A 26,374-nucleotide genomic window follows, 5' to 3' on the forward strand; every position below is an offset into this window, starting at 1 on the left:
ATGGTTTTGCAAGAGTTTGACCGTATTTTATGACGCTACCTGTGAGAGGGTGTTCGTACCAGAAATCCTAACGGCTAAGGAAACTATCCATTCTCTTTAGTCACGTACGGGTGTGCTACTCGCGCAATATCGTCAAATATCACAACTTTCCGGGACGTTCGGTCATTTCTCGGTTAGCTCTGGTTTCACCATAGTAAACGGAACAAAATCTTGTCTGTAGTGATTTCATATTCCTATTACCGTAGTAGTATGGCGTTTGAGGACAAACCAAGTTTTCTGTATACTGGGAGCCTACTTAAAAAAAGTATTTATAGAGTTATTAAATTATTTACGAAACACAATTTTGTGGATCGTTTGGGAAATTATCATTTAGGACTTAACTGCTCGTTATTGGTGTGATCACAAAGGTTACATCGGTAAACTTTTGACATGTTACTAAGAAACGTTTATTCTACAACTGTACAAAGTTTCTGCTTTAGGATAATTTTCCATGTTTCTTAACAACGAAATTCGTCCCGACCCCAAGCCGACTTCGGCAACCTCACAGTAGTACACACTACACGGCTCGGATAGCTTCAGGGGTCAAACAAATTGTATGAGACCCTTAACAAATATACCCATTTAAAGAAGAATAAATATGCAACAACGTTTATTGAAAGAGATTTTCACGTAGGGCTCTTTATATTTATGTAAGATGTATTAACTTTTCCGTAAAATTAAATGAAAATGAATTTCTCAACTTTAATGATTTAAATTGTCTATTTTATATAAAGATGTTAAAACTGTGTACTTTTTATTACTATCATCAGATAGGGCAATATTTCTAGATTATTTTGGGTTCCATACTGACAGTCTACTCCATAAACTGCATTTGCAATATCCATTATTGTGGATCGTTGCAAAAAATTGACATTTTGGGCTTAACTGCTCGTTTTTGGCGTGACGCACAAGGTTTGCATCGGTAAACTTTTGATATGTTACCAAGAAACGTTAATTATACAACTGTACAAAGTTTCTTCTTTGGGATAATTTTCCATGTATTAAAAACCTTTGTTTCTTTACAGCGAAATTCGTCCCGACCCGAGCCTACTTCGACAACATCGCAGTAGTATACACTACGCGGCTCGGATCGCTTCAGCGGTCAGACTAATTGTATGAGACCCTTAAAAAATATACCAATTTAAAGATGAATAAATATGCAACAACGTTTACTCTAAGCGATTTCCATGTTGGGCTCTTTAAGTTTATGTAAAATGTATTTATATTTCCTAAAAATTGAATGAAAGTGAATTCGTTAACTTTAATGATTTAAATTGTCTATTTTATAGAAAGATGTTTAAACTTCGTACTTTTTATCACTATACTCAGATAGGGCAATGTTTCTAGATTATTTTGGGTTACATACTGTCAGTCTACTCCATAAACTGCATTTGCAATATACATTATTGTGGATCGTTGCAAAAAATTGACATTTTGGGCTTAACTGCTCGTTTTTGGCGTGACGCACAAGGTTTGCATCGGTAAACTTTTTATATGTTACCAAGAAACGTTCATTATACAACTGTACAAAGTTTCTTCTTTGGGATAATTTTCCATGTATTAAAAACCTTTGTTTCTTTACAGCGAAATTCGTCCCGACCCGAGCCTACTTCGACAACATCGCAGTAGTATACACTACGCGGCTCGGATCGCTTCAGCGGTCAGACTAATTGTATGAGACCCTTAAAAAATATACCAATTTAAAGATGAATAAATATGCAACAACGTTTACTCTAAGCGATTTCCATGTTGGGCTCTTTAAGTTTATGTAAAATGTATTTATATTTCCTAAAAATTGAATGAAAGTGAATTCGTTAACTTTAATGATTTAAAGTGTCTATTTTATAGAAAGATGTTTAAACTTCGTACTTTTTATCACTATACTCAGATAGGGCAATGTTTCTAGATTATTTTGGGTTCCATACTGTCAGTCTACTTCATAAACTGCATTTGCAATATCCATTATTGTGGATCGTTGCAAAAAATTGACATTTTGGGCTTAACTGCTCGTTTTTGGCGTGACGCACAAGGTTTACATCGGTAAACTTTTGATATGTTACCAAGAAACGTTCATTATACAACTGTACAAAGTTTCTTCTTTGGGATAATTTTCCATGTATTAAAAACCTTTGTTTCTTAACAACGAAATTCGTCCCGACCCCAAGCCGACTTCGGCAACCTCACAGTAGTACACACTACACGGCTCGGATAGCTTCAGAGGTCAAACAAATTGTATGAGACCCTTAACAAATATACCCATTTAAAGAAGAATAAATATGCAACAACGTTTATTGAAAGAGATTTTCACGTAGGGCTCTTTATATTTATGTAAGATGTATTAACTTTTCCGTAAAATTAAATGAAAATGAATTTCTCAACTTTAATGATTTAAATTGTCTATTTTATATAAAGATGTTAAAACTGTGTACTTTTTATTACTATCATCAGATAGGGCAATGTTTCTAGATTATTTTGGGTTCCATACTGACAGTCTACTCCATAAACTGCATTTGCAATATCCATTATTGTGGATCGTTGCAAAAAATTGACATTTTGGGCTTAACTGCTCGTTTTTGGCGTGACGCACAAGGTTTGCATCGGTAAACTTTTGATATGATACCAAGAAACGTTAATTATACAACTGTACAAAGTTTCTTCTTTGGGATAATTTTCCATGTATTAAAAACCTTTGTTTCTTTACAGCGAAATTCGTCCCGACCCGAGCCTACTTCGACAACATCGCAGTAGTACACACTACGCGGCTCGGATCGCTTCAGCGGTCAGACTAATTGTATGAGACCCTTAAAAAATATACCAATTTAAAGATGAATAAATATGCAACAACGTTTACTCTAAGCGATTTCCACGTTGGGCTCTTTAAGTTTATGTAAAATGTATTTATATTTCCTAAAAATTGAATGAAAGTGAATTCGTTAACTTTAATGATTTAAATTGTCTATTTTATAGAAAGATGTTTAAACTTCGTACTTTTTATCACTATACTCAGATAGGGCAATGTTTTTATATTATTTTGGGTTACATACTGTCAGTCTACTCCATAAACTGCATTTGCAATATACATTATTGTGGATCGTTGCAAAAAATTGACATTTTGGGCTTAACTGCTCGTTTTTGGCGTGACGCACAAGGTTTGCATCGGTAAACTTTTGATATGTTACCAAGAAATGTTCATTCTACAACTGTACAAAGTTTCTTCTTTGGGATAATTTTCCATGTATTAAAAACCTTTGTTTCTTTACAGCGAAATTCGTCCCGACCCGAGCCTACTTCGACAACATCGCAGTAGTACACACTACGCGGCTCGGATCGCTTTAGCGGTCAGACACATTGTACCAAGCTCTCAACAAATAAACTAATTTAAAGTTTAAGAACTTTGCAACTACTTTTATTTAATGTTTTCAAATCGGGCTCTACGTGTTTTTGTAATACGTATTTTCGTTTGTGCCCTTTTTTCAGAACACCTCTCTTCTAATATTATTGAATAAATATCATATTTAGTCAAACGTAATGAAAGATTTTTAAATTTAATCATTGATAATAATGTTTTGAGTAAGTTTTGGTTTGCTATTCTGAAAGTATACTATAGTAATTACGTTATAGTGCCATATTGTTGAGTGGTCAATAAAGTATTATTTAGGACTTATCTTCTCGTTTTCGGTGTTCCGCGCAAGGTTTGTGGAGGTAAACATTTCAAATGTTGCTAAAAAAAACTTGAATGTTACCACTGTTTTAAATTTCAGTTAGGAGCAAATTTTACAAAGATTAAAAATCTTCGATTTCGTGGGAGTGAGAGTGGCCACAGCGCTTGCGGCTGTGGCTCTGTCGCAGTGCGTAGACGACATTGATAAGCTCGGGAGTCTCTAGTGATCCTATAAATTAAGCTAGACTTTTGAGAGATATGTCCCTGTAAAGCTTAAGAACTATACAACAACTTTTGTAAAAGAAATATTTGTGTAAGACCCTTTATTTGTAAGTGAATTGTCTTTTTATTGCCTTGACTGATGTAAAAAAACTTATTTCATTAATTTAACATTTTTTTTCTTACCTTTAATATTAACTTTTAGAACTTTATTCATTATCAATGTGAGTAGTAGTGCTTTAAGATTATTTTCATATAGCTATTGAGAGTCTACGGTAAAAAGTGCAAAAATGGGAAACATTTTAATGAACTACTGCAAGTCGCTGTCATCTAGGATTTAACTGCAAATTTTCAGTGATACGCACAAGGTCTACAGCGGTAAACTTTCGGTATGTTATTAAGCATAGTCGACTCTACCGCTGTGCAAAAATTCAGCTTTGGACAAATTTTTCACAGGTTGAAACCTTTGTTTCCTGGGCTACTACTGTCCCTCCGGCCGACTGACTAGGGTCTCTGGCGCCCGGGGCGTGACCCTCTCTGTTTCACATACCACACCATACCGGGCATTGGCGTAACTGTGTTCATAAAGTTGAGGGGGGGGGGGACAATTAATGATTTTGATGTCATGTAAACCCATTCCCCTCTTACTAAGACGGGGGGGTCCGGGGATCCTCCACCGGAAAATTTTGATTTTAAAAGTGCAAAATAGCGCTTTTTAAGCAGTTTTTGTATCTAACCATTGGATACATCGATGTTAAAATTATTATTGTTTCCTTAAGATAAAATTTGATTAGTGAAGAAATTACAAATAAAGTTGGGCAGAATAATATTATAAAATAAAAATATCACGGTCTAGAAAGTTGGGGGGGGGGGGGGGGGGGGACAGTCCCCTCCACCCAAAAAGTTCAGGGGGACAAGTCCCTCCTGTCCCCCCCGGTTCCCACGTCCCTGGGTCCGGGGGCCCTCCCACGGAAAAATTGTGTTTGTTAAGCATTTTCCATACCTGCATTAAACAGTTTCTGTGCTACTGTAACTTCCATGTATGAACCCACTACCAGTTGTAGTAGGAATCAACAATGCAAGCCGGCGATTTCGGCGCTCCCCCACAGCTTTGCGCCCGGGGCGTATGCCCCGCTAGCCCCCCCCCCCCCCCCCCCCCCCCCGCTGGCGGCCCTGGGCACGCCTGCACCGGACACACTTGTGCTCTTTTCCGTGTCCGAGGTAGGTTTGTACGCTGTTAACAATTACCTGGACTTCGCGACGAAGAATTTTAACACAAATAAACGGAAGAGTTCTTCGTGATTTCAAGTAACTGAATCTTCGTAGGACTTCTGTGTTGTATGTTCGTTCTAAACAAAGGCGGACACACACTTGGACGAAATAAGATTGTTCTTGCTGCAGACTTAAACAGTTTTTGAATGTTTTGTTGGTGTACCAAGAATATTCTTTTAGACTTACGTTCCAAGTAAGAGAATTAATTCAGTGTTCATAATTTTACTGATATCCGTGGATAATTTGTAACCAGCGTTCTTCGTAAATTGAAGATCAACTTTTTTTTTAACAATGTAGATGCAGCTGTTGGAAGGCAAGAGTGATACTTAAATTGGTAATAGTGTAAGTTTTATTTTATACTAATACTAATGTGCAGCATAGCAAGGAAGTAACAGTTGTTGAAGAAACTGTTGTTATCGCACTATACATGCCGGGCCACCTACAGTATTGTACAAATTAATGTGAACACGACCATAAAATTAGTATTTTGGTTATGGGAACACTGTTATATCAGTTCTGGCAGTTATTTTGATGGTAAATCATAACAGTATGGTTGTCATTATTTACCGCTAAAAACCTGTACAATTTTAATATGTTAAATGTTTAAGTCTCAGATTTTTTATAATTTGCAAAAATATTCGATAATATAAAGGATGTTTACGATTGTTTGGTATCATGGATATTACTCTAAGAAAATGACAAAATATCATTTTCCTTCGTGAGTATACATCAATGACATAGAAGTATTTCAATGGAATGTGGTGTAAGTTTGGGTGATGTAAATAAACTATTAAAGCAGAAGAGAGACGGGATCTGTTGAAGTGCAGCGCAAAGGAAAATGTGTAAGAAAAAGGAAGACCACTCGAGAAGATGCCAGCCTTCTGAGCCTTATGCGTAATAGCAAATTACACCCAAGAAAACAAGCTAAGACCTTCTAACAAGATCTTGAAAGAATTGGAGTTAAAGTCCATGATTACAGTACGCAGATGAATATTGGAAGGTGGAAGAAACGCCATGAGGCCACAAAAAAAAAAACCTCTTTATTGCAACTATGATGAAAAAGACTGAATAGGGCCAAAAAAAGATGTCAATTGGACCAAAAATTACTGGACGAAGGTGCTGTTCTCAGACGACACACACTTTCTAGTGCAGGGCTAGCGATCAAAATTCGTTTGTAAGTGGGTGAATGAAAAACTTACTGCAGCCCATATTGTACAATCAATCAAACATCCAATCAAGAAGTTCTGGAGCTGTTTTTCATACTCGGAATCTGGCAAACTTATTCCAGTAAAAGGAATAACGAATAGTAAAAATATAAAGCAATGCTAGATCGATGTTTGGTTCAGGAGCTGGAGAAAGTTCAAGTCAACGGAAATGCAATTTTCAACAAGACTAAACTCCATGCCATACTTGTAAGAAAATGGTGAAATATTTCAAGAACAAGAAGATAAGCATTTTGGACTGGCCTGGAAATTCGCCAGATCTCAATCCCATTGAAAATTTGTGGGCGATGTGCAAGACCAGATTACAATAGATGGACTGTACGACGAAAATCAAGATGGTGGAAGCAGTAGTTCAAGTATGGTTTCGAGAGGAGGCAATCAAGAATAGTTGTAAAAATGTAGTAGATGGAATGCCGAACCGAGTTCAAGCCGTGATTTAAGCAAAGATAGGACATATTCCTTATTAAATAATTATTGTATTTAAGCCTTGTTTATAGTTCTAAGAATTTTTTTTAATTTCGAATAAACAATACATACGAAAAAAATCATTGTGTTTACATAATTCGCAGAATACTGTAGGTAGGAACTGTTGACGTGGTCGCACTATACATTTTGGGCCACCTAGGTAGGAATAGCTTTTGACGTGGTCGCACTATACATGCCGGGCCACCGTGGTTGACGTGGTCGCACTGTACCGCGCACGGCGGGTGGCCTGGCCCGTCCTGTGCCGCTCACACACGCCCGCCGCCATTATACCTCCCCTCCCCCCCTCTCATCAAGCGAGCAGAGCCGCGCATGTCGCTTCGTGAATGAAGTCGCCTTCAGATCGCTTGACTCGCCTCTCCCCCCCCCCCCCCCCCCTAATATTTTTGCTCGGGCCTCGCGGCTCCTTGCGTCGTACCAACTGACACATTCCTTCTCTTGCAATCACGCTATTTTATTGGAATGAAATAAAATATATATTGAATTTATATATATATATTTTTACGTAATTGGTTTTAAAAAGTTCCGTTTTCAACATTGTGGCAAACCTACCCAAAATAAGAATTAAGTAAATACGGCTAGCTACATCATTTTGATTTAAAAATTCTTTAAATGTATAAAAATTTCGTCACTTAAAAGATATTGATAAAAAATTCTAAGATTATTAATAATTACGTATATTGTATTAGCCTGAAACAATAACTTTAACCCTCCTCTGGCGCAATACAGGTTATAAAACAAAAGGGTGCAGTTTATCTAATGGATACAAAAGTTTATTTTGCTCGTCTTATATTGTTTACTTATTTGTAGTTTATAAAATACATTTAAGTGTTATATTTGATGCTTGTGATTCAAATTTTTTGCTAAGAGGATTATAAGTTTTTTATATTTTAGTTATCAATTAAAAATCTTAAAGAGTACTGCCAGAAGGCAAATACAATACATTTAGAAGAATTTTGTAAAAATGACATAATTTCACATAATTTCTTAAAAAAATTGAAATGTTATTGATATGATTGTAACATAAAAAAAATACATGTTGCATATAAAGCAAAATATAAACTCGAGTCCTCTGAAGGCCTTTCCAGCTCATAATAATCTAGTTTAATTTTCACGGCTAATGCAAATTATTTTTATAGATGTTGCTTCTTTAAAAATTATAGTAACAAAATAAAGTAATTTTTAAGTCCTGTACCAACATTGGTAGACTGATAGTTATTACACCACAATTGACAATCATGACGTGTTGCCCCAAGCAAAAAAATATTCATCAAAATTCTTACACAAATATTTATCAGTTTTTTTTGACAGAGCAAGTTCTGTAACGCTTGCAATTTTTCCCCTTTTGTTCTTGGAACATCAAGTTCAACTTGTGGTGATAAATTCTTAAGAATTTGCTGAAGAGAACGTGTATTTTTTTTTTATTATCTTCAGCTGTTTTTATTTCAGACTTGCCCTTTCGTTCTGAATGATGCCACGCATTTAAGTAAACCACAAAAACAAAGACTACATTTTGGTTATTTATTCGCTGAACTTGGAGGCACAAACGTGGAACACTTCCTTAACGTTGTTACCAACATATGCAAAATGAAGCTGTAAAACAAACAGTGTGGACGGTGTGGTATGGAGGGTATTGACTTGTGGTTGCTGTGAACGGCATTGACTTATGGATGGTGTGGTGTGGACGGTGTTGATGGGGTGGGTGGTGTGGACGGTGTGGACGGGGCCGGATGTTATTGTCTCTGGCCGCCGACCGCGGCGCATAGCGTGTGGTCTTATCTCGCGGTGGTTTGGTTGTTCGCCGGCCCGGTAGGCCCCGCGATGCTCCCGTCTTGCCGCGGACCCAGGGCACAGAACAAGTAGTCTCCCAGAAGCGGAGTGTTGGGGCGTGTATCGACCCGCAGGCAAGCACTGATCGGCACTTGGGCGGCTCCAGTGAACCGGATGTTTTTGTCTCTACACTTCACCATGTTCGTCCGGGATTTCACCGGTTGTTGCAGCCATAGACAGATGACAGAAATTATGCGCTGTGTTAAGTTTGCTCCAAATATTGGGGGGGGGGGGGGGGGGATGAGATGAGAGAAGATGAAGGGAAATTTTTAAAATTATTTTCCTTTGGTCAGCGAGAACATTCTATGAACTCCATGGTCTTCTCAAGTTCAGTTGAAACATCCAAACATCAGTGTCGAGGTCACTTATATTGTACACAAGTGTGGCACGACACTTCACTCGTATTGCCCGGTAAACTGCCGGCAGTGTGAGCGCACCAGTACTGCGCAGTTACCCGGGCGGGTGTAGTGGAGTCCGGCGAGTCATCAGGCAGCCGGGTGTTCGTAGCGGCCATGCCCCTCATGCCCCTCATGCCCCTCATGCCCCTCATGCCCCTCATGTATCTCGCTGCCTTGAGTCTAAGGGCGGCGATGTGTTCTTTCTTATGTTTTCTTTTGTTGTGTACTAAATTAAACTGTGTAACGTGAAAGTAAAATTTAAAAAATTGAAATAAATATATGGTGGTGAACCGATTTAAGGTAAAAACATACTGTGCAGCAGCACAGTTAAAGTTCAGGTGTGTTTATTTAAGTATTATTATTTTATCTCGGCCACGTCCGTCACACCGGGAATGTGAAAGCCTGCCCCCCCCCCCCCCCTCCCTCCTTCACACCATGGACTAACCCGTCCAAAATTTAAAGGGAAATATTTAGCTACACAAGGCTACAAAATATTTAATTTCGTTTCGGAAGTATTATTGTAATCCTCGCTGGGCTACAGTAGTTTATTCCCTCCTTCCTGCATATTACAGCCCTCATACACAGAAGCGGCAAGTACAGTCTATATTTAATTCTAGTTTACACGCTTGTAACTGTAAGTATGTATTTCATACAGACTTTGCTATGTGTGTTTCATGTATTTATTAACATTTATATATATATATATATGACTTTAATTAACGAAATCAAACAATTGACTTATGAACAAAGTATATTAAAACAACAAAGTATTAAAAAAATATAAAATCCGTAGCAAAATCATTACTTAAAAATTTGTGTAAATGTCGGAGTACTAAAAGTCTACTTTGCCCTAAGATTTTGTGATAGTTTCTCTTTAAATTTCCAAAATTCCACTATAAAGAATACTTAATAGTAAAAAGTGATATAATGGCTATACTCGCTCCCTCCCCCTCACACAAACACCCTCCCATTGTCGTGGTGCTTGTGCATGGCAGAGCTTCCTGCGCTCTGCTCCGTGGCGAACATGTTCATGTCAACACCAATGTCGAGATTTGATGCCTGCTTTCAATTTCAACTGTGTGCGTTTCGTAATTTGTTTTGAATCTTACCTGCATTTAATACCCAATAATAACCCTTTGAATATTATTTAAGATTCGACCTTACTTGAAGTTTAATTTGTTGAGGTTTTTTTTGCATATTAAGTAAATTATTAAACAAAATGACCAGGGAAATTTATTTGAAATTTTGGTCAGGTATAGCCAGGGAAAAGTATTGGAAATTTTTATGGACACTTTGGCACACTAGTTTCCTTGCTAACAAGGCTTACTCATTTAGAGGCGTATCATGGGCGTTACTGTACCGCAACTGAGGTCTCATTGGCCCATGCAAGTGCAGCAGCGGTGAATGCGATGTGTACCGTGCACCCGGCGGGTCTGCTGACAACTGACCTGCCAGCAGCTTTCTTCCGTCAGACCACGGGAACAGTTAGACGGTACATTCCTATCGTCGGGCGCCAGCGCCCGCGATCTCCTGCCATGAATCACGGCCTCGTGCCCATGTGAACCGCGCTCCGCTGGTATTCCCACAACTGTCGCAGGGCTGCCACCCCAGAAGCAAGACGAGCCGGCAGGCCTCAGCACGGCGTATCGGGTTGTGCACTGCTGATTACCCTACCCGGCCTTCGTCCAGTCTTCACGGCTCGTATAGCACATACCGTATAGACATGCAAAATTCGCGGATTCATTTCGCGATAGGCTAGCATCAAAACAACTATACCTTCGTACCGCTTCTGCGATTGGCCCACATTTAATCCGGGGAACTGTGAGCCAATGGGAAACACTAAACCAAGAAAGTGCCGAATTACGGACAGCCTAGTTGAGACGTCTCACGCTTCAGTAGCCAATGAACAGGTGTCATTTCCGCGAGTATTTAAAGGACTGTGGAGTATATCCTAGAGGTCAATGAATCCGTGAATTTTGCAGGTCTCTACACATACGTGATCAGTACAGTTGGAACACTGTAGAAGATTTCTGACGGTGTGATTGTCTGAATGCGCGTGCCCCGAACATGGCGTTCGCACGTGTGTGTCGTGTGTCTTTTCGGTAGGGGCAGGCAATTTTTCGCGAAAAGATCTGAGCACTTATTAGACTGCAACAAGGTATACCCGCACCTGTGGTTTCTTCCGTGTGATTGGCAGCCGTCTGCGAGAGAAATCGTTGCCTTGTTTGACCGAGCCACCCAGGACACGTTTACTTCCGCAATGAATCACTGTGATTGGCGTTGTTACAATCGACATGTACCTGGGAGTAACTCACCCAATCACGAAACACAGGCTGTGTTACAGTGTTTTAACTATCATTAGAGACCGGAAAAATTCGCGAATTCATTTCGCGATAGGCTAAAATACAAACAGTTATACCTCAGTGCTGCCTCTGCTATTGGCTCACAACTCACCTGGATGACGCTGGGCCAGTGAGAAACACCGACCAAAGCTTTATCGAATCACATGCTGCTACTTGGGACGTCTCACAAGACAGCAGCCAATGAGTGGGTGGCACTTGGCCGAGTGTACGTTAGAGGTGTGTTGTTACAGCAATTTTCGGTATCTGTTCCTTCCTGATACTGATACAGTAATGTACCTAGTTACAAGTATCTGATACTTTTGTATCAGAGCAGTAGCGGTCCCAGGATGCGACAAGGTATCAGCATTCTCGTTACAGGGTACACATCCTCCGTGCCGTCATCACCAGCGCAAAAAGGTATCGGTGTCTCTGATACATTATTTATCACGCCCGGTAATTCTCTACCTCTGTTACTCTCATGCCCCTCCTGATACAGCCAGTATCAATCAGTTCAACATTCACTGCAGTTCGTCCTGGCCGTGTATTAATTACCACCATGTACATTGTTGCGGGCTGTCATGCTTTGTAGTTTGTATCTTTATAGTGAAATAAGGAATGGATAAGTGCAGGAAAAACACTTCATTTGTGTGGAATTTTTTTACGGAAAATAATGAGTTTGCTAATTGTAATTTGTGTAAACAAAAACTGAGTTATAAATCATCATCGACTAATCTGAAGAAACATTTGAAACGTAAACATTGATATAGTATGCTCACTAATGTGAGTATCTGTTTTTTTTATTTTTAATTTTTGATAAAATCGTAATCTTTTAATGTATGAAAACACTAGTTACTAATTGTTTTCGGAAAAAAAAAGTCCTAATGTTGATTACATTTGTTAATAGTGTCAACTGAGAATTTATTTGCATTTTCATAGCTGTTAGGTGCACAAATATAAATATTACATCTTGTATTAATGTACTTTTTAATATTAAAATTTCATTAGTTTTATTATTGAACGAGACTGTGCACGCACTGCGCACTGAGCGTACTTTGATGTGGGACAATAACCAAACGACTCGTAACAATTTCGCTTTGCGCCTCTCCTTCAACGCCTTCCCCTGCGCTTCCTCCCCTACATTATTTCCCTTCTTTATCCCTTATTCGTCGTTCCTGCTCCCTCCCCTTTCACAAGCTCCGCCCAAGTGTCCGTCATCTGCGATCGGGTTCTGCGCACATTGGCCTTGGTGTTGTTCCAGGCGAATTCTGAACTGATACTAAAGTTCTTGATACTTTTCAAGTGTACTCGTTTGCCGTTCCTGATACAGGCGCGTATCAGTGCCAAAGTATCAGGTTGATACTTTTCGACCCACCTCTAGTGTACGTAGAACTATGGAGTTCATCCTGCAGGTCATTGAACCCGCGAATTTTTCCGGTCCCTAACTATCATCTAGTCTCTGAATCTTTTCGCGAAATCTGCATGCCCCTACTGGTGGGGTCCCGGTCCAGCGTGTGACGTCACGCCGCCGTGCACTTGGCGGTGTTGTGTGTGGTCCAGCGCCATTGGCTGTCCGGTGGTCGGCGTGTCAGTCTCGAGCGAGCAGCGGCTGGTCACTTGAGTAGTGCTTCAAATCCACTACAGCTAGGACAGGTAATACATATCGTTAGAGACCTGCAAAATTCGCGGGTTCATTCGGTGATAGGCTAGAATTCAAACACATACCTCTTAGATAATTTTGCTATTGGCTTACTGTCCATCTGGACGAATCTCAACCAGTTATAAACCCTCAACCAAAGAAGGATCGAATCACAGACAAACCAGCTGAGACGACTTACAAGTCGGCAGCCAATGAACCTTGCGTCATTTGACCGAGTGTACAGGGGTATGTGCAGTCTATCCTGAAGGCCATCGAAACCGCGAATTTTGCAGGTCTCTACGTATATTAAATAATAGCTGAAAAGTTAACGACGGAATTAAGCGTATGAAGTAAATAATAAATAGTAGTAAACAACTACAATTATTATATAATATTGTTTATTAAATGTGGAGTTTTTTTTACGGTAATATGTTACTACTTGATCGCTTGTGTAATGACCGAAGAAAATGAAATCGGCAGGAATAATGTAGTCAGTAGTCCATAATGTAGAAACCCTTTCAGCGTCCTGAAATTGTACCGATCATCGTGGCAATAAACAAGTCTTGAGTCGTTAATTATGATTACAGTTCTATGCGATTATGATAAGTTATTTAGCGCCTATGTTCGAACTTAATATAACAGTTAACAGTCGATTTTTTTCTCAATACAGTCTTATCGTCACGCACTTTCAATTCACGTTACTTCATTTGTATATTCATAGATCACAGTGTAGTCAGTGATTGCATGCGGGTACAGAAAAAAAAACAACGTTGGAGTTTCCAGTCTTCCCGATTTACGTGGTCGTTGGGAGCAAGTTTTGCCAACTAAAAACACACACATATATTTCAAGCTTTCAAATAGTTGTTATTGAGCTGGGATCATGCTGTACGCGGGAAGTTGTAAAAAGCACACGTATTTGAAGGATGGCCGAGACTGAAGGAGCGCGGAGCCGGGCGCAGGTATGCCGGCCTGGGAACAGGCAGGGTCGGCAGGGGGCGGACCGCCAAAGGTAACTGGGCGAGAGCCGCTCTCCCTGCTTCACAGAGGAGGAGCCCGCCACTTTGTGACAAGGCTGTGATTAAGGGGCGCGCGGGCGGCACTCGCCGGCGATTGAGACGCGCCCCCCATTGAGGGGGGGGGGGGGGGGGCAACAGGTTCTCGCGCCGCCCACATTCCTGACCGCCCGGCCGGGGTCTGCTGCCCCTTCCCCCCCCCTTGTCAGCCCCCCCCCTCCCTCGTCACCCGAAAACAAGCCCCCCCTTCCGCACCAGCTGGGGCAGCGCACCACCAACACCAGTCTACATTGTATTGGCCTTCTCACGCAAGCACACGTCACGTATTGTATCACTCACTCATACACGGTATGAAGTGACTTTTTTTTTTAAAAGTACTGAACGTAAAGTAGTTACTTTAAAATAAAACAACTAATTAAAACGTTTTTTCTTGTGTCGTCTAATCATCAAAGTAGGTAATAATTAAAAAAATGTTTCGTGGTCAGAGATCTTGCCTTTTCTCCCTCCTCGATTGAAAGTGACTCGCAGTAGTTCCCTAGTTATGAAATGGAAGGAGTAAGGGATTGAATGTTATTTACCCAAACGTGAACTCTGACCTGCCATCCAAGCAGTGAAGCAGTTGTGTAGCGGTGGTTGCGGCTCTTCCAGACTAGCGGGCGTCCTCTTCGAGTCCCGACCAATGAGCCGCGACATTGAAGTGTGTACACCCATATCCCACTATCAGTACCTTTAGAATGTGGGCAAGTCTTATCGATACAATGTCGCAAATTGATGACAACGCATCGGCGCTATCGGTATCTTAAATAATATATTTCTCATGATGATTTCGCTTGTACTTACCTATGCATTTATTTACCTTTTTCTCAACACAAACGTATGGGATATGACAAGTATTCATGAAAAGTTTCACGTACATTTGTATATGTTCGTAACTTCAATTGAGTTTAGGGACATTCCAATAGTGCGACTGCTTTGGGAATACATATAGGTATTGTAAACCGTGCTAATAGTACCTGTGCATGTGAAAGAGTCTTATTATAACCTGCAATAACCAAACGTAGATATCGCAATCATCGCGATGTGCAGTATGTCACAAATACCACATGTTCGATACGTCTTTGTTATTTATAATATCCCAATAATTGCCACGTATTTGTAAAATGTCGTATGTCGGCCGCTCGGTATATGTACGTATCGCACAGTTTTATCCCAGCAGCTTCACAGTAAACCCCAGAGGGCGAGTGCAAGTGCAGGCAGAGTGAGCTCGCTCCACAACTGAGAGCTGAGATGGTTAGCGTCAGTAGTTACGACGGCGTGGTTGCAAAGCACAGCGGGCACGGCAGCAGGCGGTACAGGGATGCAGTGAACTCCCGGTCGTCACACCCAGAGAGTCCACATTCGCGCGACCAGTCACTTCCATTTGCGCGGGTAACCTCCGTATGCACATTGCTAACCCGCCACAAGTTTTACATGCCGTGTCTTATCTGTCGCGGTGTAAACATTTAGATTGCACTACATTAAAAAATAATAATTTGGTATACTATTGACAGTATAATTTTTGTCAATTTTCGTTTATTATTTAAGTCTACGAAATGTCTTTTGACAGTCTTATTACAATTGTGCATTTTTTGAAAGAAAAAAATATAAATTCTAAACCAATAATTATTATTCACGAGAGAAACTTTCTATAGCAGTCCGTCACTGCTAGCAACACTATACCTAATGAATTATTTATGTTGAAGGGCCAAACAGCAACAAATTTTATTTTAAATGATAGGAAAAAAAAAATTAAGAGCATAAATGGTTTTAATATTGATGGTGTTTTTGAGTAACTTTTTAAAATGTAAAAACGATGCTCTTGATGAAATACTAAAAGAAAATGTGTTTTGAAAATGTTCATGACAATTTTTTATTTTCAGATATGTTTTGTACTTTCAAAAAAAAACTTAAGAAGCTGTGTCTAAAGTAGTTGTGCTCTTTGGTATACATCTGGCAACAGCGCTAATGTGAACTGGAAAGAGAGAGTTGCAGTGCCACGCCGATGGCTCCGGTACAGAACAAGCCCGCGGTTGCAGCGGGTGTCTGGCCGGCCAGGAATGTGTGTGCACAGCTCGCCCTCCCAGCATCCCAAGGTCACGTGCCTCCACCTGTCTGCCTCGTGCTACCCACCAGGGGGAGGGGCGTGGGGGGACTCCCCCTGCTCGCGTCTACACTTGCAACCTGCACCCCTCCCCTTTGCTCTTTGCATTCTCAAAGTGCGCAATACGTTTGGAACTTGCTTAGCTCAAGGTGGTTTCCATGGGCCGATTCTTGTCTTCTGCGCGCGACTTGCGATTTGTCATTTACAGTTAATATTTAAACAGATTTTCTTAAAACTGTTGAGTATAAAATAGTTTTTCACCACTATTATGAAAAATATAAAATATAAAACTTGGACAAGATCAACACAAATGTCACTCAAAAGAAACATTAGGGGGGGTGGGGGGGTGGTAGCAGTAGAGCTGGTACAGTGATTGTCTAACCTCCTTAGGACAGGGGGTGTAGGGTGTTGACTGAAAGAAAAAAAAATATTATTTATCCCACATCGTTTCAGGTTTTATTTCTGGTAAACTATGACCAACACAAAAGTAAATAAATAACTAATTAAATAAATAAATAAATAAATAAAGTCAATCATGTCAAAATATCTCTGGTAACAAACAAAAAAAATATTAAATACTCTTTTGAAATAAATAAAATAGAACGAGTATTATTTTTTTAAAATAACATGATTATTCTTAACACACACCTCGACCCATCCTTAAGCTAAAATTAACGAAAGAAATTTTACATTACTGAATACTTCAAACTGCCTGCACTCCTGGAAAGAATTAAAACGTTAAGTCATCCTAACACAAGTTTGAAATACGCCCCCAGATGTTACAAGAGGTGAAAGAAAATTACGAGTTCGCCATTACTTACAACACCGTCGAACGGTAGCATTCAGCTACCCGCCAGGCCGGGGCTCCGACAGACCTCCAGCACGATTTTGACGGTTTTATTGGGTAATAAGCCCTTCAGCATTTAGTCTGCGGTGGATTAACAACCTGCTCTTTGCGTACGTCAACAGTGTAACCAAGTCATTATGAAATTCAAGATTTTCTTTAGTATAACTATTTTCTAAGTTCGTGAGTTTAATTGAATGAAGTTCTACAAACACTGCGCATTTTGTGGCTCAAACAATATTATTTCATTGTAATAATTAGAAATAACGCTTATATTTTATTTTCCACACTTTTATTGAAGTTTTATTACTCCCAATTATATAAATGAAATAATTTTTCTACAGCAACAATATTCGCGGTGGGTGTGGAACTTCAATTAAACATAAGCCAGGTGCTCAGTGTACAGTCTTATATACTTTCTCTATTATTTACAATAAAAATGTGGACCGTAAGTATTAGTTACATTTATAGTGGCGCAGGTCAAGTACGCTTCATTTGGTTTAACGCGATGCCTTTCTCATGCTGGAACAATCAATACAGCTTTGCTTCGAGCCAGTTCGCTGCTCAAAACGTGCAAATGAAGCAATTGAAAGCATTTGGAAGTGCGTATTCACGTAGCAGATGATCGCGTTATGCCTCCGAGCTCAACTCGCGCTGCCGACAGCCTGTGCTTCGCGAGTCACGTGACACTCGCGCCGCAGCGTGGACTAACGGAGCATTACTAGAGACCTGCAAAATTCGCGGTTTCGATGGCCTTCAGGATAGACTGCACATACCCCTGTACACTCGGGCAAATAACGCAAGTTCATTGGCTGCCGACTTGTAAGTCGTCTCAGCTGGTTTGACTGTGATTCGATCCTTCTTTGGTTGAGGGTTTGTAACTGGTTGAGATTCGTCCAGATGAACAGTAAGCCAATAGCAAAATTATTTAAGAGGTCTATGTGTTTGAATTCTAGCCTATCCCCAAATGAAGGTCTCTAAGCATTGGTAACACTGTTTGTCACTGACGGTTACTTCTAACCGGTGGATGCAGTCAGACACCCTGTACCACCTAGTAGTGTAGGCGCTAGTGACGTACCTAGGACATTGTTGTCCACCCGAGCAGCGCGACAACTCGACGCCTGTGGGAACTGCCATGCTGTCCCACGTTCTGCCTGCGCTGCATGGCGCAGTGTGAGCCATGCCTCGGGCGCCCGACACGGGTGGGTCCAAGGCCAACTCTCTCTCTGTACGTAGACCCCAATGCAGAGCGCACAAGGCGAAAGTTTAGCGTTGCGTCATACCTAAAGATGATGGTACATCTCGCATGTTTGGTAGGCTTGATTACGCCTTGCACATATTTGCGAAGGGACGTTTCTTATGGGCTCTTGTCGACTCAGAAGCTCGTTTCGCTCGCAACTCAGCCAATGAGGAAGCAGCACACGCTGCAATTCAGAACATCCGTGGCTCGCTGTCAACTAACTATGCGCAGTGTAAAATATATTTTTCCAACCGTTACAGTGACAAGAAGTTACAACGGGTCGTAGACTATTGTTGGCGGAAAACATTTTTGCGATAGATCATTAGCGCTAACAGCTAGTTAGGTGATGTAACTAATATTCGCATATTTCTTGACATTCACATAATCCATGCGAATATTGTGCTTATGAATATATAAAAAAAAATATTTTTTAAAAATTTTAAAATGTGAAAATAATATTGAAGTCACTTACTGTCACTACCAGTGAGTGACTTCCACACCCTAACCAGGAACGTCAATAATGAGCGACATCATAAAATGTAAATATTAAAGTCATTAAAAGCCGCATGAGTATTAAGAGCTGCTCTGAAACTAAAAGGGCACGGGCCGAAATATGTAAATGACCGATCTTTTAAGTCTCAAATAGATGCTGAATCAAAACAGGAGTGGCGATAGTAGCGAAATGCAGGAATACTCTAAGGTAAAGGTTATGTTCATCTAATAACTGCCAAAATACATTAATTAATATTACACTCTATAATATACACAGGCAGTGAGCTGATTTAAAATAAACAGGCAATTAAAATGAATACAGAAATATAAGAGGTTAAATATACCACTTAAAATATGTATCGCGCGCGTGATCTTATACCGTAAGGGCGAAAGGCAAATATTTAAAAAGGTACCTTTGCTTTTTAAACTATCTATTGTGAACATGACAGCAGCGTTAAATACTCTTAAATCTAAATTAGGATCCATTTATATTACGACATACATTTACAAATATTTACATTCCTTCATGTAACTAAAAAAACATTTATTAAAAAGTTTCTTAAACGTTTGTGGCTTAGAAACTAGTTTTAAAGTTCACGTATTATATAAACATTAAACTGTAGAGGTTTCCTTAAACAATTTACAAAAATAATGGCTGAAAACTCGTGACTAAGTTCAGGGCAAACAGTCCGCCGCGTAGCATTGCATTTTACCGTCTGCAGGGCTTCTTTAAAGCAAAGTTCAATATCTTGAGCAAATTTCAAAAAAGGTAAAAACGGCCACGAATCTCTCCAGGCGTGTCGTAAGGGTCGTTTCAAGCAGGAAACAGCCTGGGGCGAGACTTGCAGTTTGATGCGTCGACTCAGGTACTTGCGTGCGTGAAAAGGAACGGCTCACGCAAATTCACTGGTCACAAAAGGCGTAGCCACGTCACATTGATTGCCAGCAACTTCCTTCTGGTAGCAACGAAGCTTGGTATCCACCCGATACCCAGCTCTAATTAATTCGCATCGGCCGTGGTGCGAAAAACGCGCAGAAATCATTCCAAGTCTATGCATAAAACAAGAGTTTTTTTTGTTTCGGAAAAATGCGAAAAAATAAAACAATGACGTAACACGGGCCCGCGACTGCCCGGGCCAAGGTCTCGCAGCTGACAGCGAGTCACAACTCCTCTCCCCTCCCTTTCTCTTACCCCCCCCCCCCCTACTATCTTTATACACTGTGCTACCACACGTGATGTTGATTTCCGCTCACACACGAAAACAAATACTAAAATCGTTTCTACGCTCACACTAGGAAATAAGCAAATGATTACCACTCAAAACTTAAGCTGTCTTTCAAACCAAAAACTGATAACTTCTAGTTTCACATTTTATAGACCTTTCTGGTTTCTGTTAAAGCAGTTTCCAACTTTTTATAGCTTCAGAAAAATTTAACTTAAGTATTAATAATCACCTAAAGAAAATAAATAAGAGAAATGTTATCAAAATAATGAAATAAATCTACGTAGAAAAATAACGAAAAATACTTTAAATAATTACCAAATCACTGGGCGTAGCAAAGCCTACGCCACAATATTATATAAGACACAAAAGTGCAATCATTTCACTTATCAAATTGTCAACTGTCGAAGACTTTACGGATTTATTATTCCACTGTTAAGTTTTTTCGACACATTCCTGACATTCACATGTCAGATTTAGTACTTTGGTGGGGAGACGATGCTAAATAAGTGTTCTGATCCTGTTTTCTTTTTCCGAATTGTTCTGGTCCTTAACTCAGTTTTATGCATATGATTTATGATACCGCTGTAGTTCTTCCTTTTCGCGAATATTCCTTGTTACACGGCTTGCACTAGCTCTTTCAGTATCGGAAAGTGTGTAAAATAACTTCATATTTCACTAGAATTTGATTCGCTCATATTAACAAGTCACTAATCAACTTGTAACCTGATGAAAATTCGTTTGTACCTGTTTTCGATCTTCCGTCAAATAAACAAACAAACAAACAAACAAACGATCGGCTTAATTCGGATCAGTTCGGCACTTCCAGGAATAAAAAGCAAACGGTGATAAATGTGTGTGGCTTGCACACAGGTAGTACTGGCGGGTGACGCTAGGCCGAGCGTCAGTCGCGCCAACAATTCGCACCAACCCAGGATCTGAAAACTGAATACATATTTGCATTGGCCTAAAAATCAACATCCATTACGTCACTAGAACATACCATTTCACGGGAAGCTATGTTACTACCATGCTGCCCTTCAAACAGCGTGCTTCTCTTATTGAACATGGTGGTTAGTTGGGCGTCATCGAAGACCCGAAGCCGTGCGTTTCAAGCCAAAGAGGAAGATGGCGCAGTGCGCAGTGCTCGAGTGTCAGCAGGGAGGCTGGACCGCCGCATGGTAATTCGTCCTCTGGAGGCGGCGCGGTCGCCGCGGCTGAAGACGTCCGTCTGGCGCGGGAGCCTGAATAATGTAGCACGGAGGATGGCAGCGCAGCAACGAGTCAACCGCCAGCTCTCGAGCTCAGCCAGCCATGTTGAGTGTCTTCTTCCAGTCCGGAAGTACGTTCACTGGAGGGAACATACGCAGCGGCAGGCTGTGTTGAAGTAACGCGATGCGTTTGTCGTCATGAGTGAGTGTCGTCTACATGCTCGTGCATGGAGCTCCCGCTTTCGAGTTAGTTGGCGCCGCACGGCCACAGAACAAGGACGCATCCGGAAGAAAAACTAGCAGTGTTTATCACGAACTCAAGGTGCACGCGCTGTGTACTTGCTCGCAGATGTGGAAGGGTAGAATGTGTAGTGACGGCGCTTTGTGTACTTGTTCGCAGATGACGAAGGGTAGCTAGTGTGTGTACACGGACAGCGCGCTGTGTACTTGGCCGCAGATGTGGAAGGGTAGCATGTGTAGTGACGGCGGGCTGCGTACTTGTTCGCAGATGTAGAAAGGTAACTAGTGTGTGCTGACGGTGCTCTGTGTACTTGGCCGCAGATGTGGAAGGGTAGCTAGTGTGTGTAGTGACGGCCAGATAACGAGGGGTAGCAAGTGTGTGTACACGGACAGCGCGCTGTGTACTTGGCCGCAGATGTGGAAGGGTAGCTAGTGTGTGTAGTGACGGCCAGATGACGAAGGGTAGCTAGTGTGTGTACACGGACAGCGCGCTGTGTACTTGGCCGCAGATGTGGAAGGGTAGCTAGTGTGTGAAGTGACGGCCAGATGACGAAGGGTAGCTAGTGTGTGTACACGGACAGCGCGCTGTGTACTTGGCCGCAGATGTGGAAGGGTAGCTAGTGTGTGTAGTGACGGCCAGATGACGAAGGGTAGCTAGTGTGTGTACACGGACAGCGCGCTGTGTACTTGGCCGCAGATGTGGAAGGGTAGCTAGTGTGTGAAGTGACGGCCAGATGACGAAGGGTAGCTAGTGTGTGTACACGGACAGCGCGCTGTGTACTTGGCCGCAGATGTGGAAGGGTAGCTAGTGTGTGTAGTGACGGCCAGATGACGAAGGGTAGCTAGTGTGTGTACACGGACAGCGCGCTGTGTACTTGGCCGCAGATGTGGAAGGGTAGCTAGTGTGTGAAGTGACGGCCAGATGACGAAGGGTAGCTAGTGTGTGTACACGGACAGCGCGCTGTGTACTTGGCCGCAGATGTGGAAGGGTAGCATGTGTAGTGACGGCGGGCTGCGTACTTGTTCGCAGATGTAGAAAGGTAACTAGTGTGTGCTGACGGTGCTCTGTGTACTTGGCCGCAGATGTGGAAGGGTAGCATGTGTAGTGACGGCGGGCTGCGTACTTGTTCGCAGATGTAGAAAGGTAACTAGTGTGTGCTGACGGTGCTCTGTGTACTTGGCCGCAGATGTGGAAGGGTAGCTAGTGTGTGTAGTGACGGCGGGCTGTGTACTTGGCCGCAGATGTAGAAAGGTAACTAGTGTGTGCTGACGGTGCTCTGTGTACTTGGCCGCAGATGTGGGAGCTGCTGGTGCTCGTGAAGCTGAAGTGGGACATCGCGGCTGTGACTCCACAAGACTTCCTGCACTACATCCTGAGGAAGCTGCCCGTGGACGCGTCCTGGGACCTACACATGATCATCCGGCACGCGCAGACTTTCGTCGCCATCTCTGCCAGAGGTGAGTCCCCGCGCCCCACGAGGGCTTTATACCAACATCAACTACGTCTGTTGCTATCAGGTTCTTATTATTAGTAAGCATTGGTTTAAAAATAATTTGTAAATTAAATGATTGTATCAATTTTTTTTTGTATTCATAGCCTTCGTATATTTTCTATTCTGTTTTAATTTTTCATCCACCAATTCTTGTGTGATTATAGCAAGCTAAGGAAAAATAATAATTTTTAATAATACGAGAAAATCTTTTGGTTGGGAAGTAAGAAAAAGCCAAAATATGTTGTAAAATTGAGAGGGCACGACTTGGGAAATTCACTTCGGGATGAACTCGGCGTACTAGTAGTAGTATACCTTAGGTATTCACCCAAGCGCACTGGCCATCCCATTCTGGAAAATAAAATGCCTTTGAACATCTAAGCACAGTTTGTAGACTAGGTATGTTTGGCTCTGGCCAACGGGGTAACGGCCTATTTGGTATAGAGAACTTGCTGTCCAGACGCTCGGGTTTCGATTTTGGGTGACGGTTACTTTTTTTTTAACAATTAAATCTTTTTATTAGTATCATCTTAGTTCTTGGTATACAGCATTTGGTAGGAGTGATTTCGTGAAAATGGAACGGAAATGTGGGACAAAAATGGCGGACCCACGTGTAGCAACTTTTTAGTAACTTTATAAATTATAATATAATAATAAGGTTAAATCAGCTCAATAATGCTAAGGCTGGTGTGTAGGAAGTATTGATACTGATTTCAGTCATTAAGCAAAAACAAATGTTCTGATTTCAGTTGTTTAAGCAAAAACAAATATACATATACTTTGTGTTATAATATGTATTTTAAAACGTTTCATGTAAATATTTTAGTAATGCCATATAAGTATAACTTCTTACATGTGTGGAAACTTTATAGTATTAATGTAGTGAATTTTAACCAATTGGGTAGTATTTTAATAAAATTCCTTGTCGAAAAATCAGGTCCAAATTGGGGTTTAGTATTTTTTTTTTATCTATTTTATCGGAGCCGTGCTGCTATCTGTGCATAATGGTGGCAGGCCACGGTTGCGATTCAGGCAGCGAATTCTACCGGCGGGTGCAGAATGTGTGTGATTGGCGTCTAGAAATTTTGTTATGTACCTACTTGAAAAGCGAATATTTTATTGATCATTGTATTTAACACGTACTTACGGCATTGTTTTAAAGAATACTACTTTAAATTTCGTGTGCGAGTTTCGTATTATAAGTTTATTTGCAGCATGAACAACATGAGAACACATGAATTTGCTCGTTACTGAGGTTAGATGTTTACACACCACTGGTGTGTACTGGAAGACTCTCTCACAATAATTCTTTTTAGGTATTACTGTTTACAGATATTTTAAATAATAAAGATTTTATTAATCAGATATTAATTTATATTTAAATTACTGATATTCAGTTTTTCAAATATAAAATAATAATGGATATAAATTTGGCTTATAATATTTAAAAAGTTAGATTTTTCATTAACAAATTTTATTCATATAGTTATTTTGTCTTGCAAACAAGAACCTGGGCGATAATTATAAAAAAACATTGTACATTTTGGCTTCTTGCACAATTAATAAAGATTATTTTTTACACGAACAACGTTGTTGAAGTAGATCTGTTTGGAAAACATACTTCATTAACATTCAAAACTAATTATCTATCTTCTGAAATTTTAGAAGCGTACCAAGCATATCTTATAGGATTAAAAATTGGCAATGACAATTATTGATGAACTTTTGAATGCATTTTGATGTCTTCACGGGAATTTATTTCTCGATTTTGTTTGATTAAATAAGCAGACTTCAAGTAGGTAGTATATTATATATTTTACTTTTATAAAAAATAACGTCGTAAGGTTGAACAAGAGGAGTGCATTTCGGAGAAAAAAACTTTAATTTGCAGGTAGGCAATTTATCGTCATGATTTCGTCACAGAAGTATACCAGAGGTGGATGTTTTGCATTGTAGCCTGTCGCGGAAAGAAACGACAAAGATCTCCTGTCTCTTAGTGTCGACAAACATGAACTAAAAGTTGTGTCGTAGACGGGACGCCCGACACAAGGCCAGCGTTGCATGCTGTGCTACGTTTCTCTCGGAACTGTACCGGCATGCCTCGCCGCTGGCTCGTGATTGGTCGTCACAAGTCCAGCATCCCGCGACTCGGGGTGTGACTGGTGAGTGGTCAGCCTACACGACTGAGTGTGGAGTTCTGCTGCGGGAAAAGGTCGCTGTGTTGCCCGCACGGAGGAGGTCAAAGTTGACTGAGTGTGGAGTTCTGCTGCGGGAAAAGGTCGCTGTGTTGCCCGCACGGAGGAGGTCAAAGTTGCAAATAACGAAGTGGTTAGGACTTTCAAAAAGTCGTAAAAATAGTCATTTCACAGTTTCTTTTATCTGGCCGAATCTCAGGAACCAGTTTATTTGCAAGGTCACTGGTAGTGAAACTGCCAGGTGTAATTGTTTTACGTTTTTTTCCGTAAAGAAAACTTGCAGGCTCTCGCAGCTATTGTACTGGCTTCAGAGGTTGGTCCGCGTCGACGTTTCGGCGTGCATTGCGACAGGCATCATCAGGGTTGAGAAATCACTTGAGAGCGAGAAGGTGGCATTACAAGTGCATCAGTGTTTTGAAATCAAAATGTTAGTCCCAACACATTTTTTTTGTCTTTAAGGTTTAGATGTCGGCGTGGCAATGAAATATCGCCCTCAATATGTCACCTTGTTGCAAGTGCGGGAGCTCTTGTACGGGTGTTTAAAGAAGCAAAGTGAGTGGTCGCCGCTTCAGTCTCGCGGAGGCTCGTCGTTAGGCCTTTGCTGCGCCCGCCATGTCGGGTGGTTGCACTTACACGGCGTCATTACCATATATCGCACGTCCTGCGAATGTTTCTCTATATAAGCAATGCACATTACATCTGTTATTAATTTGGGCGACAGACTTAATCTTCACAGTATTTTGTTTTTAAGGGCTGACAGATATTCACGTTTTAACATTTTGTATTACCGGATCATGGTCACCAAACCAAAAGCCCATTGTGTTCCCATGGCTGGGCGTTGCAAACGACTTACTTCTACAGACCCATTTTCGAAATATTTCTTCGTGGGGTGCAAACCCTAAAATGCAACATGGCGGTGGAAGTGAGTCGCAAGGAAACAGCCCTGGCAGACGGTGAGGCATGAGGCACCACATCGCGCCGCCATGTTGGTCTGCGAGACAGGCTGTGGAACTAACGAACACTACTCTTTGATTTACGGGGAGAGGGTTCTTATTTTGATAGGTCTTCGGTAAAATATTAACCATTCAGCAACTGTTGCGATCAGGTAAGACTGAATTAATCGAGCAAAATGAATATCCATAGAAGATAGAAAAAACGCACATGTTTTATCTTTTAAATTGTG

The 26,374-nt window shown here is 40.9% G+C and overlaps 1 protein-coding gene across 3 annotated transcripts in view; it reads left to right on the plus strand.

Moving 5' to 3' along the window:
* The window catches only part of LOC134531657 (G1/S-specific cyclin-D2-like), a 68,522-nt gene that overhangs the window by 23,381 nt on the left and 18,767 nt on the right, over positions 1-26,374 (plus strand). For all 3 annotated transcript variants that reach the window (XM_063367428.1, XM_063367430.1, XM_063367429.1), the window contains exon 3: positions 22,802-22,964. In XM_063367428.1, coding sequence (XP_063223498.1) covers positions 22,802-22,964 — 163 coding nt within the window. The remainder of the gene's footprint in view (positions 1-22,801; positions 22,965-26,374) is intronic.

Source organism: Bacillus rossius, chromosome 5, assembly GCF_032445375.1.
Source record: "Bacillus rossius redtenbacheri isolate Brsri chromosome 5, Brsri_v3, whole genome shotgun sequence".
NCBI lineage: Eukaryota > Metazoa > Arthropoda > Insecta > Phasmatodea > Bacillidae > Bacillus > Bacillus rossius.